The sequence below is a fragment of the Podarcis pityusensis genome (genome assembly GCF_964106645.2).
Source record: "Podarcis pityusensis genome assembly, chromosome: 11".
NCBI lineage: Eukaryota > Metazoa > Chordata > Lepidosauria > Squamata > Lacertidae > Podarcis > Podarcis pityusensis.
Genome location: NC_138036.1, coordinates 44,254,189 through 44,271,097, shown reverse-complemented (window position 1 = coordinate 44,271,097; position 16,909 = coordinate 44,254,189). Strand labels below are relative to the sequence as shown.

The window sequence follows — 16,909 nt, the reverse complement described above, 5'->3', positions numbered from 1 at the left end:
TACTACATTGTGTGGGGGCGGGTATCTAGCGAGCAAAAGTGAGGCTACAGCCCAGTTATATAACTTTAGTCAATTAAAAACATTTTTAATCAGTTAATCTGTTCATTAAAATTGTATATTCACAATACTTTGGAAATGATTTTAAAAGTGCAATATTGACACACTCGATACTGCATCCATCTCCCCGCTAGAGGAACCCTAGATGTGATTTGTCTTAAATAATTTAATCATAGAATTGTAGAGGTGGAAGGGATCCCTGGGGTCATCTAGTCCAACCCACTGCAATGCAGGAATCTCAACTAAAGCATCCATGACAGATGGCCATCCAGCCTTGCTAAAAAACTTCCAAAGAAGTAGAGTTCACCCCCTTCCAAGGGAGTCCATCCCACTGTCCCAACAGCTCTGACTATCAGAAAGTTATTCCTGATGTTTAGTCAGAATCTCCGTTCTTGTAATTTGAAGCCATTGGTTTGGGTCCTAGCCTCCAGAGCAGGAGAAAACAAGCTTCCTCTATTTTCCATGTGATAGTTGAAGATGGCTATCATAGGTCCTCTCAGTTTCTTATTTACCAACTCCCTCAACCCTTCCTCATCAGGCTTGGTTGCCAGATCCTTTGTCATCATGGTTGCCTTCCTCTTCACACATTCCAGCTTGTCATTATCCTCCTTAAACTGTGGTACCCAGCACTGGACACAGTATCCCAGGTGTGGTATGACCAAGGCAGAATAGTGCGGTGCTATGAGTTTCCTTGATCAGGACACACTTCTTCTGTTGATGCAGCCTAGAATAGCATTAGCTTTTTCACTGCTGCGTCACACTGTTGACTCATGTTAAGCTTATGAGCTATTAAGACCCCTAGATCCTTTTCACAGGTGTCCCCCTTTTTATATTTGTGCAGCTGCTTATTCCTGCCAAAATGCAGAACCTTACATTTGTCCCTAATGAAATCCATTAGGTTGGTTTCGGCCCAGTTCTCCAATCTGTTAAAAGAGGAAGGGTCATACCCTTATCAAGCCGCAATAAGATAGATCTCTTAAGTAGGTATGATTCTTTGCATTCTAAGAGGCAGTGATTCTTATGGGCATATGGAGTACAAATTATTGGGTATACGAAGTGTACCTAGTCCTTGTCTTCTGCAATATGCATCCCTTGAAGGGAGATGGTTGAAAATGGTCTTGTTGGGAAGATGGTTTTTTGTCCGGATAAATGGCATACTGCATACTCTGCCACAACATACATCTCACCGTGCATCATCTTTGCTGACTCCATATTTACCATACCCAACTTATAGCTAATATTCTTTGGTTTCAAGTACCACATCAAGTTGATGTTACCTCAGTCCTCAGGTTTTCTCAGTGTGAATCAAAGGAATGTGTAGAGAATTCAGAGGAGACACTCAAGCTTCTCCCCTGTATCCTCTTAAAAATGTATCTTGGGGTAGGAATTATAATTCCAAAACCAATACACATCTTGCCATATTGCTGATTGTCTGTAGTTTATCATGGTGGCAACTCTACATTCCCCCAAGACCCTGATTGCTCTGACACTCTCAAGCACTTCATGGTTCTATAGATGCTCATTCCCTTCCTTCCAGCAAACCAAAGAACAGAGTAGAAGGCTACAAGCTTAAGTCTCTATCTTACATGTAGAGAGGCAGTTATTTTTCTTGAATTTGGGGAGTCATGCAGCGATATAGTTTGGGAAACTGTGCTTTAGTCCTCACTGTAATAAATGTGACAGACAAACCTCAAGGAGTCTTCCAGCTGGGAAGCCATATTTCTTGCACAAATACAGATATAGATATTGTGGAATCATGTGGGGAATATAAATGGCCTTCTTTTATTATTTCTACAGATGTTTCATTCTCAATGATATATGGGCCCAGTTTGGTTTCCACACCTGTTGCAGTGCTGTCAGAAAGCCTGCACTCAATAACATCTCAGGGGCCTTCAGAAGGTCATTGGAGCACCTGGGCTCAGCAGTGTTAGAGCACTTGACGTGCGCTGGCCTGATGCTACTGTCGTCCCTTGGGCATTGGAAGTGAAAGTGCAGATGGGCCCAGAACACTGTACTCCAAGCAGAACTCCTTTCCTTTTTACAATTATTTTAAACGCTTTTCCATCCTAGGATAAACACAAGCGATTCCCTTCAGAAGGTCTAGAGAGGAGGAGATACAAGACAGGAAACAAATGATGACAAATCACCCATTGCTTTGAAATAGGCCTCTCAATACATGGGACTGGAAGTTGATTGGATGCGACTGGTAGTGCTTAGATGGCTGATTATCCACACTAGCGTTTCAAACTCTGTATCTTATGCTTGAAGTAAATTGAATTTGCTAGGTAGATCCAAGAACCCACATAAAACAAAAGTCACTGCTGAGTAATCCTGAGATACAGGAATCTTAGGCCCATAGGCTCTGTACTTTTCCCTGTAGCTTCTGCTATAAACCTGCTGAACTTCTGCTTTGTGTTGAGCTGGTTATTTGTATAATTACGGCTACCCTATGGAGAATTAGTTTCCCAAGGGTTACGCTTAAGGCTGAGATTTACAAGTACTTCACAGATTAGTTCTTGACAGGCAGAAAGAGGATTTATGCATGACACCGACTCCAACCAAAATATCAAATGTCTTTCCGAAAGGGAAATTGCAAAAAAGAAAAGAAAAGCATGATTCTGGTTATAAACAGTATGAGGAAAAGAGGCTCTTTTGCAGTAAAAAAATAAATAAATGGCACGCCGTGCTCCACATGATTGCAAACTGTGAAAAAGTAGGTTAATACCATAATTTAACTGTGTTCTTAAAACACAGTAAAAACGTCTGCAGATAAAGGAAGAAAAGGAACTCGGAAAGGAACTCCACGAGTGTTCATTTAGTCTGGTTTATTTGCTTCTAAAGGGATTCTGCTATTTTGTTTTTCAGATGGATACTTTGGAGTTTCTGGGAGATGAGTTCAGTGGAATGGCCAGGTGTCCTTATGATGCAAAGCATGCCAACGTCGCGTTGTTTGCAGGTAATAAAGCAACAGAAAAAATAACACACTGTATTACAGTTTTGTGCTTACTTTAGTACAGTTATGATGCACATCCACAAGGTAGGTAGCCATGTTGGTCTGCCGTAGTCGAAACAAAATTAAAAAATTCCTTCCAGTGGCACCTTAGAGACCAACTAAGTTTGTTATTGGTATGAGCTTTTGTGTGCATGCACACTTCTTCAGATACCAAGGTGGTGAGTTTATGAACAATAACCTATAGTAGAAGTCAGGAGGAAATAATTAGCTTCCAACGTATCACGTAGCTTGGGACTAATGAATGGATGGTGACCTATTCAGACCTCTCTGTTTTGCAAGGCATTATCTGCACTTGTATGTATAAAAGGAAATAGTGTTTTTTTTTATGTAAATAAATTTTTATTGATTTTATGATTTCAGCTTCAACATTTTGCATCAACAAGAAAAGATAATAAATTGATACAAGTAAAAAAGAATTTTTAAAAAGTAAAAGTAATCATATAACGTTCACTTTTTTGGGAGGTTCTTTTTAACCTCCTGACTTCCCTCCGTTTACTTTCCTGGTTCATAAATATATACATTTTCTGCATAATTATACTTAAGCCTCATTTTCTTATCCTCATATTGTAACTACATGCCATCAAACTTTAGTATTTCAATTCAGGTTTCCTTTCATAGATTTTATCTCATTTTAAACTACTTGCAAGTATTTAATCAAAGCCTGCCAACGTTTCTACTTGTTTACAATATTTTTGTACATATACAATAAATGTTTGCCATTCTTTTTAAAATTTCTCATTATCATAGTCTCTGAGCTTTTCTGTAAGTTTAGCCATTTCAGCAGAGTCCATCAGTTTCAGTTGCCATTCTTCTATTGTTGGTATCGTGTCTTCCTTCCATCTTGGGGCTAGTAGAATCCAGGTTGCTGATGTTGCATACATGAACAATTTCTTATTTTCTTTTGGTATTTTAAAAATAGGAAATGGTGTTCTGATAGAACACGATGTCAGGGTGAGGCAGAACATCTTTTCACATCCTGCCTTCTGAAAGCCCATGATAAAACAAAAGATTTCACATGAACTGTAGTAATAACCATTCATTATGTATGGTTCCACACTTTGTGGGCTAAAATAGAAAGGAGAAAAAAAGGACAAACCTGGTGTGATTCAGCTTCCTGATGTTTTGTTACCAGCTGTGGCAGGGGAGGGGACTCAACCAGAGTCTGTGGGTTTAATCATGATTTATTATGCATGCAATGAAATGCAATTAACTCTTCTTTTTGCAGTAGTTTAAGAATTGAGTGCTTATTAGAGGGGTTAATTTGGGCCATTGATTATAGAATGGCATTTTGGAAATTTGTGCCTTATAGATTTTAGATTAAATTGTCTCATTACCGAAATTGTGTTAGCATGAACCCCAATGATCCCATTTCAAATTTAGCTGTAGAATACGCAGTAGTATTGTGGAAACCACCTGGGAAAACCTTTGGGATGTTTTTTTCCTCAGCAGGTGCCTAGCTCCAGGAGAAGCAGGGTGTCTAACTACTATGTCCCCCACTCCCTATTAAAAATGTACTAGATTGCATAATAGCCTAAAGGTAAAGGCAAAGGTCCAGTTGTGGACGACTCTGGGGTTGCAGCGCTTATCTCGCTCTATAGGCCGAGGGAGCCGGCGTTTGTCCGCAGACAGCTTCCAGGTCATGTGGCCAGCATGACTAAGCCACTTCTGGCGAACCACAGCAGCCACGGAAATGCTGTTTACTTTCCCGCCGGAGCGGTACCTATTTATCTACTTGCACTTTGATGTTCTTTCGAACTGCTAGGTTGGCAGGAGCAGGGACTGAACAACGAGAGCTAACTCTGTCGCGGGGATTCAAACCGCTGACCTTCTGATCGGCAAGCCCTATGCTCAGTGGTTTACACCACAGCGCCACCCGCATCCCTGCATAATAGACTAACCTGCGTTAATTCACAAAACACAAAATCCTGAATATTTGAAATCATCCAACTTTTACTCCAATCTGGATTCTTGATTACTTACCTGCATACAACATTGTTGCTGGTAGACAGTAATTTTTTTAGTGGCATTGTTGTAGAACATATCTTGATACTTCTTCCTGCAGAGGCTGTGTCCAAAACAGTACGATTGCCACATGTTCATTCAGTCCTGTTCAATGTAATCATATGCACATTTACTTCGGAGCAAGTTCCACTGCATCCAATGGCCCTTACACGCTAGGATTTCAGCCTTCATTTCATTTCTAAACTATTTTTTAACCAGAGCAAATCTGTAAATGTTTCTGCACCCTCTTTTCAGAACTGCGGCAGTGCATGATTTATTTCTCCTGATAAAGTCTGAATATGTTTCAAACCTATTAGTTTGAAAGGATGCCAGTGCAAGTAGATAAATAGGTACCACAGTGGCGGAAAGGTAAACGGCATTTCCGTGCACTCTGGTTTCCGTCATGGTGTTCCGTTTTGCCAGAAGCAGTTTAGTCATACTGGCCACATGACCCAGAAAGCTGTCTGTGGACAAATGCCAATTCCCTCGGCCTGAAAGCGAGATGAGCGCCGCAACACCATAGTCACCTTTGACTGGATTTAACCATCCAGGAGTCCTTTACCTTTTTTATGTTTGATTGCATATCTGTTTGAACACACACACACTCATGTCAGGGGATATATATCAAAGTCAAAGTGTATTCTTCTGAAAATTATTTCAAAATGCCATATTGGTTGCACAAAAGGTCCAGTCAGATACCACATTCTTTTATGCAGTGACTCAGTCAGTAGAGCATGAGATTCTTAATCTCAGGGTTGTGGGTTTGAGCCCCATGTTGGGCAAAATATTCCTGCATTGCAGGGAGTTGAACTAGATGACCCTTGTGGTCCTTTTTGGATTGTTTTCGATAGCCTGTTTCAATGATTCCCGAGGAAAGATAAATGAACTCTTCTTTCACTCTATTTCTCTGTGTTGTTTTCTGTCTCTGCCTCTCTCTCTCTCTCCTTCTTCTTTCATTTCCGCCTCTGAAGAGGGAAAACTGTATTCCGCCACTGTGACAGACTTCCTTGCAATAGATGCGGTCATTTACCGGAGCCTTGGAGACAGCCCAACTCTGCGGACAGTCAAACATGATTCAAAATGGTTAAAAGGTACGTAAACAGAAGCAGGGAGAGGAAGGGCAGCACTTTTGATTACAGTCTTAGGTTCCTGACAGACCTTGCTGTGTTGTTTTGCTTTATATTTTACTGTGCTGTTTTGCAGTCTAGTCCTTTAGTGATTGTTACAAATAAAAGATGTTCAAAGCACATGTCGGTTGTACTTCATTTCAGCAAGGGCTTCTGTCAGGTAGAGGGCACTAAATTGCCTTCCTTACTGGTGCATTTATTTCACTCTCCCCACCCCCCCCACCCCGAGTTGCTAGATATTGATAGAGCCACCAAGAATAGGTTGCATCCAATTTACTTTTTTAAAGCCTGGCTATTTCAGCATGCTATGGAAAAGATGGGGATTCGGAGCAGGTAAGGAGCATTTTGAAGCGGTGGTGGCGCCATCAGCCCTTCCCTCCAATTGGGCTAAGTAACTATCAACGCTTTATGAGGTGTAAAGAATTTGTTCTGTGGTCTTAAGATCCATCAATAAAAATAAAATAACAAAACTTCCATTTCATTGTCATGAAGTGCTGAATGGGTGCTGCTGAATTAGGCAATTTGTATGTTCTAAATAGCCTCATTGTTAAGAATGTTGCCATTCATTCTTTTCCAATGGCCTTATGAATGGGTGACACATTCTGAGATAGTGAAAAGGGGGCTTTTGCTTGTAGACAGAAATGCAAGAGGAGGGGGAGGGAGGGAGGGAGGGAGAGAGAGAGAGCAGTGTGAAAATGATTCTGTTATATCCAATCTTTCTTTGAAAATTATTGTATTTTTTATAATTAGCAAGCATTTTACTACTTCTCTATGTGACTATAGGCAATGCTGTTAATTCTCTGTGGAAGAAATACCGCTGCTGCTTCTGCAAATAAAAAGACCCCAAATTTTGTATTCAGAGTAAATTAACGCAAATGGAAGACTTGTATCCCCAGTTTATTGCTATGCATGATTTCTCCTGCCTTCAGGGTTCTTTTCCTCAAAACAGAGGACAAGGCAGTGGAACAATGGGACCTTGGAATAGGAGAAAATGAGCTGTGAAAATGCTTGGGGACCGACATAGGGCCCTGAACCCCCAGGTATCAGCCAAGGGCACCATTGTTTCAGAACCTTCAGTAGTTCTCCACATATATAAGAACTGGAGAAGAAGGTATCTGATAAACATGTGAGTTTGGTTATCAAATTCCCAGCAATTTTCCGGTTTCCTTTCTTACGGTCACCTCAAAGAAAACGTTATCATGCCACATCACAAACCTTTCCATGATTGGTTTGGTCTGCCTTTGTGGTTTTAGTAAATTGCTCCAAGGCTTTGGTTCCCCACCCCCAAGAGGCACATCTTCCTCTTTGTTAACAAAAAAACAAAACAAAAAAGCTATACATGACTCTACATTGCCCGACACAGCCACATTGCCATAGTGCTAGATTAGGGCTGTTGTGTGGGTTAAACCACAGAGCCTAGGACTTGCCGATCAGAAGGTCGGCGGTTCGAATCCCCGCGACAGGGTGAGCTCCCGTTGCTTGGTCCCTGCTCCTGCCAACCTAGCAGTTCGAAAGCACATCAAAGTACAAGTAGATAAATAGGTGGGAAGGTAAACGGCATTTCCGTGCGCTGCTCTGGTTCGCCAGAAGCAGCTTAGTCATGCTGGCCACATGACCCAGAAGCTGTCTGCAGACAAACGCCGGCTCCCTCGGCCAATAAAGCGAGATGAGCGCCGCAACCCCAGAGTCGGCCACGACTGGACCTAATGGTCAAGGGGTCCCTTTACCTTTACCTTTAAATATAGCAGCAACCCCACTCCCTCATTTTCAGTGCATGTAAGTGGGAAAGACCTTTAACTCTGGGTTGCTCATTTTGGCCCAGTTCTCACACGACACTAAGCCGAACTGTGGCTCAGCACAAATAAGGAAATTTGTCCCTTTGTAGGTAGCATATATGGATCCTGACTCCATATGCTGTTGTTTTTTCAACCATTCTATGCTATAGGGCAGACATGTCCAACTGGTCAATCATGATCTACTGGTCGATCGTGGGATCCTTAGCGATCGGCAGCCAAGAAAAAAAGCTCAACTACTCTGGGCAATGACACTGGGTAGATCACTGCCAGTTTTATTATACTGGGAGTAGATCACAGTCTCCAGAGAGTTGGACGTGCCTGCTATAGGGGACTAGTCTTCCTGCTTAAACAGGAGTTAAAAACCCACACCAAATTGATGTGTTTTGCTCATAGTTCCTTGTTTATTTGTACGTTTCGTCTTTCTTGCAGAGCCTTACTTTGTCCATGCAGTGGATTATGGCAACTATATCTACTTCTTCTTTCGAGAAATAGCCGTGGAGTATCACAGCATGGGGAAGGTAAGGGGCAAAAATATATTGTAGGCCAGCGTGAGTTAGGAATGACCTTGAAATGAGAGCTATAAATCATAATGGCAAGGTCATTGTTTTGAGAGGATGCTGCTGCTGCTGCTGCCAAAGGTTGGTTGGAATACAGCATTGCACTCTGCCTTAGATATAAAACACTCTGGCTTCTGATGGCAACAAGAGGCACAGGGCTTTTCTTCTTCTCTTCCCCATTAAGCAGGAAAGCATAAGGCAAATTGATTTAATTCAGAGCTCCAAATAATCATTACAAGCCTGACTTTAAAGCAAGGAAGCAGCTGCATTTGGAGAACAGCAGAAGTAAATGGGAAGGAAATTTCAGCCTTGCTATATCATAAAAGCACAATGGAAGCCTTATTGACAAGATATATATATTTTATATAAATAAAAAAGCGCAATAAATGTATTAAAAAGCTTGCAAGGTTAAAAAGGAGACAGACATAAATAAAGTCCTGATGACGCTTGCATACTTTAAAGAAATGCTGGGGATAGAGGAGGCTAGTGGTTTAGGCTGTGTGGATCGCAGATGTAGAATGTGCTTTTGTTTGTCGAAAGAGAAAGCTGAGTGGTCTGCATAGAAATGAGTTTTATACAAGCTGAGAACAGTTCTCCTGAAGGATTTATGGCTGTGTATGAAATGTCACCGGCTTATCTTTCATAGTACAGAGTTCCAAAGCCGAATTTTCTTCTGTTTGCTATTTGTCACAGATTATGGAAAACATGGGATCAAATCAAGCGACAAGTGTTGCCATTTCTGTCTTTTTATATATATTTTTTTAAAAATAGGGAGGTGGGTAGAAACAGAACTTCAGCAAAGTCTTTTTGATGAATAAATAGTTCAGTTTCTTTCTTCCCCCTCCCCGCACCTTCCCCAACTCTAGGTAGTTTTCCCCAGAGTAGCCCGTGTGTGCAAGAATGACATGGGTGGATCCCAACGTGTACTAGAAAAACAATGGACTTCCTTCCTGAAGGCACGGCTGAACTGCTCTGTTCCTGGCGATTCACACTTCTATTTCAACATACTGCAGGCAGTTACAGATGTTATCCATATCAACGGTCGCAATATTGTCTTGGCCACCTTCTCCACCCCTTACAACAGGTAATTTAGCTAGTATCATTCTTGCTTGCAAGTTTTCGAATTGAATTGCTCCTGAATCCCACAAGCTTTTCGAGTCTTCTGCCAGAACTTTGGAAGCTAGGAATGGTGGTTGTGAATGCAAAGTAGAGGAAGTTGTAAAAAGTCTTGTACTCTATAGTTTTCCAGTGTATTTGCCTATTTAATTATTTAAGCTGTTTATATACCACTTAACTATCAAAATTTCATCACTGGGAAAAGTCTGCAGCCTGGTTCAGACACAATGGCAAAGTATTTTCCTGCTAGATGAACAAGTTCTATGTGTTTTAATCCTCCTGCTACCACCCTTCCCCTCTTTCACATGTTACAGGAGGAAACCAATAGCATCTGTTTTTCATTTTTAACTAACTGCAGTTTCCAGTAATGTCTAAACTCTGGGAATTGTGATTTATTAAAGTATGGATGATGACAGCAAGCTAGATTCAGAGATTCTGGATTGATTCTGGTTGTTCAATTGACAGGAGTTTAACCAAGCCATAGTTTGTTGAGCTCTGATGTTGTGGGGAATGTGGTTTGCTGAAAACCCAAATCAAGAGCATTCAGTGTCCTCCTCCTGGACTATAAAAGAGGACTAGTGGGGAGCATGTGAGCCTGAAAATTGTGGAGACTCATTCACATAATGGAAACCATTTTTTTTTTTTTTTAAGTACATGTGAACCAGGTCTTTGAGAATTCTATCTCATCTTTTTGCATTTTTGTGACGGCTTCATAAAATTGGCACAATTTTCTCAGTGGTTTTGGAGAATCCAAAGGATATCATTCCCATTACATTCCCATGTTTTCCCATTGTCTTGTCAATTCTCCAAGTTCTCATTTTTAACATGGGGTGGAATCGCAGTACAATTTTTGGAGGTGTAGACCAGCTTAGCCCTTCTGCAGACTAGATGAACCTCGGGGTCCCTTCCAACTCTATGATTCTAGGAGTGTTCAGCGACACACACAGTGATCTGACTGGTCCTTTCACCACTCTTTTCTGCTTGCGTCTTGCATTACATGACTGGGCCTTTGCCATGATCTGTTCTGCAACATGAGCCCCTCATCAATTTTAAAAGCTATAGGTCAACATCCAACATTGCACATACAGACTTCCCCTTTCTCTCCCTCCACCAAAGCCAGTGTGCCCCCCAATGTATTCAGTAGGGTCCCTCAACCATCCCAAGTAGATAAGGGGGAAGAGAGAGGCATCCAGCTGGAGGTTAAATCTGGCCTGTACATCCACTGTGTACATTCCACAGACAGACAGACGGATGCTGATGGATTTTACCAATACAGTGGAACCTTGACTCACAACCACAATCTGTTCCAGAGGCCCGTCCTTATGGTGAAACAGTCACTGGGAGAGGCGCCATTGTGCACAATTGCCCGCTCTTGCACAGGTGCGAACGGCGGCAAACCCGCCGGTTACTTCCAGGTTTGCCATGGTCACAACTTGGAACATCCATGAGTGGAGGCGGTTGTAAGGAGAGGTTCTACTGTATCTCTTTTTTCAAGGAAGCTTAATAGCGTGCGCACTCACACATTTCTTTAGAAAAGCATTGTACTGCAATCACTCATAAGCCACTTTCAGGGTGGGAAAGGTTGCACTTTGGTACATGCAGTTGTGTGATCCGCTTTAAAAGAAGCCATGAGAAAGAGCAGTGAGCATCAGTACAAGTGTCATCAGAGGCAGATTGAGGGGAGCAGGGCAGGTTTGGTCGCACTGGAAGCAGAGCTTTGGGGGCATAGTAGGGGATACCACAACTATAATTTAGAATGGAGTGCAAGAGGCAGGGAGGGCACACAGGGCACTACTGAAATGTGATACCCCAAGCTGTGCCACTGAATGTCATATACCAGGAGTCAGCAAACGTTTTCAGCAGGGGGCCGGTGCACTGTCCCTCAGACCTTGTTGGGGGCCGGACTATATATTTTGGGGGGGGGGGGGATGAACAAATCCCTATGTAAGACAGAGTTGTTCCGCCTGGCCTTTGGCTTGGAATAAGCTTGATTCCCTCCCCCTCTTTCCTTTTTCCTTTCTCCTTCTGTGATGGAACTCCTATTCGGGGACTCCCCTGGCTTTTTTCTGGCCCATGTAGGACCAGTCTGGATAGTTGGCCTTGGTGAAGACTTGACTTTTTCATCCCCAAAAAAGTTTTTGATTTGAGTTTCTACTGAAATGAGGCTGCATTTTAATGTTGTATTTTAATCTTGTTTTTAAGTTGTATTTCAATAAATTGTTTTATATCTGGTGTTAGCCACCCTGAGCCCGGTCTTGACTGGGGAGGGCGGCGTATAAATAAAATTTATTATTATATCTCCCACAAATAACCCAGAGATGCATTTGAAATAAAAGCACACATTCTACTCATGTAAAAACACACAGATTCCCGGACCGCCCGTGGGCCGGATTTAGAATGCCGACTTGGCCTGGCCAGTCATTATGGGGTGCTCATGGGCAAATTATTATTATTATTATTATTATTATTATTATTATTATTATTCTCTGCCTTTCCCCCTGACGGAACTCAAAGCAGCTTACATATAAAAATGAAAACCGCTAAGAACATGGGGGGGATAATTAAAAAGCAATTAAAACTATATAAAACTGAATGGCTTAGGCCATTGACATGATCAGCCCACTTTGTGGCGCCTGCTTGGCTCTCTGGTATACTCCAGAGCTTAGGGCAAGGAAACAAGCTAGGAGACGGCTGGAACGCGGGGAGAGGAAAGATCTGGCTGAATGCAAGTCTACCTAGTGGCAGTAAAGGCAGCCAAGAAGTCATACTTTGCTGCCTCCATTGCATCCTCACTATGCTGTCCGGCAGAGCTTTTCCTGGGTAGTGTGGGGCCTCTTACAGTCTGGTCCGAAGGAGGTGGTAGAACTGACAGTAGCTGGCTACGACTTGTTTGCAAAGCCTTTTGAGGACATAATTGCTTGCATCCCACAGCAGATGACTCTCAAAGGGCTTTCCGACAACTAGTCCTGTTGTGTTGGGTGAGTTTCAGTTAGGAAGGCTCATTCAGCCCAGTGGGAAAGGACAGCTAAAGGGTTCTAGTGAGCAAGCACCCATTGTTCACTGAGCCACTTTGGCATGACGCGGAAACCACTCATGGCAGCATCTCTTGATCAGCAGGATCAATAGAGGTGGCAAGAGTGGAAGCGAAGCATATGTGACTCCCGTATCCCCTTTCCCTGTTGCCTGACGTGTGGAAAGGCGCCCTCCTCAATCTGTGCTCGTGCACGTTGTATGAGCTGCATCGGGAGTCCACACATTTCGCACCAGGAGGCATGTTCCAGTTTTGCCCTTGGTGAGATTAAGCGGAGGATTCCTAACTCACTTGCTTCTGCTGTGACTGGGTGAAACAGTCCTCAGAAATGCATTGGGGAATGCCTTCTACTCAAGCCCTGTTTTGAAATGAATAGGGCTCATGAAACAGAACGGAACAGCACTGCTGAGTAACTCCAAAGCATTTCGACAGGACAGATTCCTAACAGATTGTACTCCCTGTGATTCAGAGGGAAATAAAGAGTGCCTGCATGCCAAGTAGGAATAATTCTCTCTCATGATAGATTTGAGTTTCCTTTCTGTGAATGGATGCCTCTTCCTTTTCCCTTGTAAGGCACCCAGCTCAGCAGATGGCCTGAGCATGGCGAAGTCCTTTCCTTTCTGCTGCAATACGAGTCATAAATAACAGTAACAGGGCCCATTATTCCGACACCCATAGTTTTTTAGGTCAGCTAATAAAAGACTTTTACAGCATTCACCTCATCTGTTAAGAATTTGTAAGTGCTGGTATATTACCACACACTTTCAGTAATTTATGGGAACATGCTAAGATCTCCAGTTGCTAAGGTCTCCAGGAAACTTTGGCAAATATGCTAATTAAAGTAAAATTGCTCCTGTGACAACTGGGGCCTGTTTCCTTTCCCATGCTTTCTATTAGAAGGGGCATTTGATGGAAGAGGGAGAGCCTGAGTTCATGCATTCAAGCTCTGCGATGGCTACCTGGAGTCAAAGGCTAAGCTCAGCACTGTCAAAGGCAGGCCTCCTGCTGCTCGAAAAAAACGAGGAGAAGGGGCAAGGCAGCGAGGCATAATAGCTACTATTGACAACCAAATTAGAACAGCTGCTTTGGGAATGATTCAGCCATGAACTGAAAATACAGCCAACGCGAGAAGTAAACACGTTTTATTTGCAAGAAAATCAGTGTTGAGAATAACATGTGTGTAGCCAAAGGGGGATGGGGTGGGGGGAGGAAGCATTAAAAAAAAAAAGAAAAAAAGAACTCTAAGTAGGTTGAAGTCTAACTTTCTCCTGCATTTTCCTAACTGTGTCCTTGGCAACATTAAAAGGCTCACAGTGTAAACTTTCATTAGCTCTGTTATTCCTTCAGGGCACCCCACCAGCCCGTTTTCCTTTCCCTTCAGCTATTATTGGGGCACTAACAGCCTGCCGCTGTTTTTGAGTGGGGTTCTAGAACATAACCAGAAAATTTAGGTTGTCCCGTTATAGTTGATTGGGAGGGAAGTCTTGTTCAACAAACCTCACTTTCGAAGGAAAGAGTAAACAGGTGGGTCTTAAGTAGCTGACAAAAGATGTAAAGTCTTAGTGCCAGGCACACCTCTTTAGAAAGAGAGTTTCACAGTTTTAGGGCCAACACAGAGAAGACCCTGTCATAAGCCACTGCTCCCCGAGTCCCTGAGGGAGTAGCACTACCAATGAGGCTTCATCCACTGATCATAATACCTGCACATACGGTAGGACTAGCACATATGGTAGGAAGTGTTCCTTCAGATATCTGGGGCCCAAATGACTTTATACATTAAAGAAGGCACCACAAATTGGACTCGGAAATGGGTAGTGCAAATGTTTCAGGATGGGTATCACAAGAGTCCCTGCGGCCATTCTGAATCCCATTCTAGCTGCCACATTCTGCACCATCCAGACCATTTTGAAGGGCAGCCCCACACAGAACACATTGCAGCAGTCCAGTGTGGAGGTTCCCAGAGCATGGAGTACCATGGCCAAGTTGTCTCGATCCAGGAGGTTTTGTGGTTTGCACACTAGATGTAGCTGGAAGTAGGTACTCCTAGCCACCAAGGCCACATTGTCATTGAATCCAGGAGAGACTGCACACCTGCTGCTTCAAGGAGAGTCCAACCCTGTCCAGAGGAGGCCATACTATGTTCTCTGGCTGCAACATTTGCTTAGGTTGCCTCAGTTAAAGCAGCTTCATCTAACTGGCAATCAGGAACAGACCACATCAATTTTGGTCCTTTAGCAGTACGGACACTTTTCCTGAAGTTGGACCAAGCTGCCTAATTATTAACAGCTGTTCTATAAACACAAGCCGGAAGCAGGTTCTGCGTGAACCTGCTTCTTAGTAATACGTGAAGCAGTCTTAGGCCGCTGGCATGCTGCACTGTGGATGCGGACCACATTTTAGTGAGTGACACTGTTTTTGCTCTCTGGTCTGATCATAGAATTGCAGAGTTGGAAGGGACCCTGAGAATCATCCAGTCCAACCCCCTGCAATGCAGGAATATGCAGCTGTCCCATACAGGGATTGAACCTGCAACCTTGGCATTATCAGCACCACGCTCTCACCAACTGAGCTATCCAGCTATGCATATACCTGGCACGACGCAGGCACAGTTATAAGCACTGCAGTTTTGCCAGTTGTGGGTCTGTCACTAACTCTCTCACTGAGATAAAGCCACTGTTCCGCTAATAAGTTTTATGTCTGAGTTTACGCAGCACCCTATGATAGGGTAGGGTTGTAATTAAGTCTTTCTAATACAGCTCCACAAATGATGGAAAGCACCATCATGAGTTATTTCTTAGCCGATGAGTTTATACGGCAACCCAAAACTTGACTGAATGTATACAAGCAACCCTGAGATAAGAAAATGCCACCTTCATCTTTCACTAATTTTCATTCCACATATTTCCATTTTTGGATAATCAAACCATCTACTTAGCATTCCGTTTTAGCTTTCTCATGTAGCAGCGTCTTTTATATCGCTTCACATCCAAAAGCCAAATTCCGATGGTTGGATGTAGGATAATAACTCACCACCTTAAATTGGGATTATGACTCAGCCAGATGGTGCTTTGCTATCTGATCAGAAATCATATCGCTTAAGTCAGACACAAATGTACTACGGTAGATCATGTGTAAACAACAAAGGCAGACCAATGAATAAATCATACCTGAAAGTCATTGACTAAGGGAAACATCCGAGCCCTTCCAAAAGTGTTTGTGTAAGACTGTAATTATATTTAGTGATTGCTACTATTAGGTTACATGTAAATAGTCTGGAAATTCAAATTTAAACTTTAGTGGGTGTAAGGCAAAGCTGCATTTCCTTCTGCAAACTCTTTATAGTTGACCGAGTTAAGCAAATTCCTGCTCATAGGAACTCAGCCAGAAACATACAGGAAAATCGAATGATTTTTCAGAACCGCAACGGATGGGTAGGTATTTTTGCTGAACTTTTGGGTTGAGCAGTGTGCATGAGTATGCAAAATGTATCCACTCTGGGCATCTGAATGGTTTCTAGGACACAGCTAAAGATTTTGCAGGGCCTGGAAGATTTGACATCAAAAACATGTTACAAATGTACACAGTTTGCATCCAGAAAATGTGCTGTGATTTTGATAACCCAGTAATTTCTTGGTACCACAAGTTGTCAGAACTGTGTCATTTAATCTTTCAGGGAATTCGAAATTAATGTAATATGCTGTTTTATTAAAAATCTTTTTGGAGGCAAGCCGTACTGACAGGAGCAGGCTGCCCAGTGGAGCATCTCAAATGTCTGCATGGGGGCAATTTTTTATTGTCAGTACCCAGAGGTTGGAAGGTTCAGAACGGAATGGCCTTTGACAGGAAGGCTTCTATGCAGCATGTTTCTGAGATGGAAAAAAAAAAGAATGCATAACTTCAGAATGAGTAACTATTTCTGGAAATGTCACATTGCAGCATCCCTGGCTCTGCTGTCTGCGCTTACGATATTCTTGACATTGCCAATGTATTTACTGGGAGATTCAAAGAACAGAAGTCTCCAGATTCAATATGGACACCAGTTCCTGATGAACGAGTGCCCAAGCCCAGGTACTTTTCTTTGCTAAGTATTCTGCAGTTCTGGGGCTGGGAGTTTGATCATTAGTTTCGTATGCTTGAATTGAGTGAGATACAGAGGCAAATGCAGAGAAGATGGAAGCGTAACTCCATATAAACCAAACGGGTTTATATTC

The 16,909-nt window shown here is 42.6% G+C and overlaps 1 protein-coding gene and 1 long non-coding RNA gene across 8 annotated transcripts in view; both read left to right on the top strand.

The window, feature by feature from the left end:
* The window catches only part of LOC308458451, a 262,354-nt gene that overhangs the window by 142,013 nt on the left and 103,432 nt on the right, over positions 1-16,909 (top strand). The window lies entirely within an intron of this gene.
* The window catches only part of SEMA6A (semaphorin 6A), a 185,397-nt gene that overhangs the window by 118,853 nt on the left and 49,635 nt on the right, over positions 1-16,909 (top strand). For all 7 annotated transcript variants that reach the window (XM_080972396.1, XM_080972394.1, XM_080972390.1 and 4 more), the window contains exons 7-11: positions 2,923-3,013; positions 6,043-6,162; positions 8,424-8,512; positions 9,418-9,635; positions 16,635-16,766. In XM_080972396.1, coding sequence (XP_080828522.1) covers positions 2,923-3,013; positions 6,043-6,162; positions 8,424-8,512; positions 9,418-9,635; positions 16,635-16,766 — 650 coding nt within the window. The remainder of the gene's footprint in view (positions 1-2,922; positions 3,014-6,042; positions 6,163-8,423; positions 8,513-9,417; positions 9,636-16,634; positions 16,767-16,909) is intronic.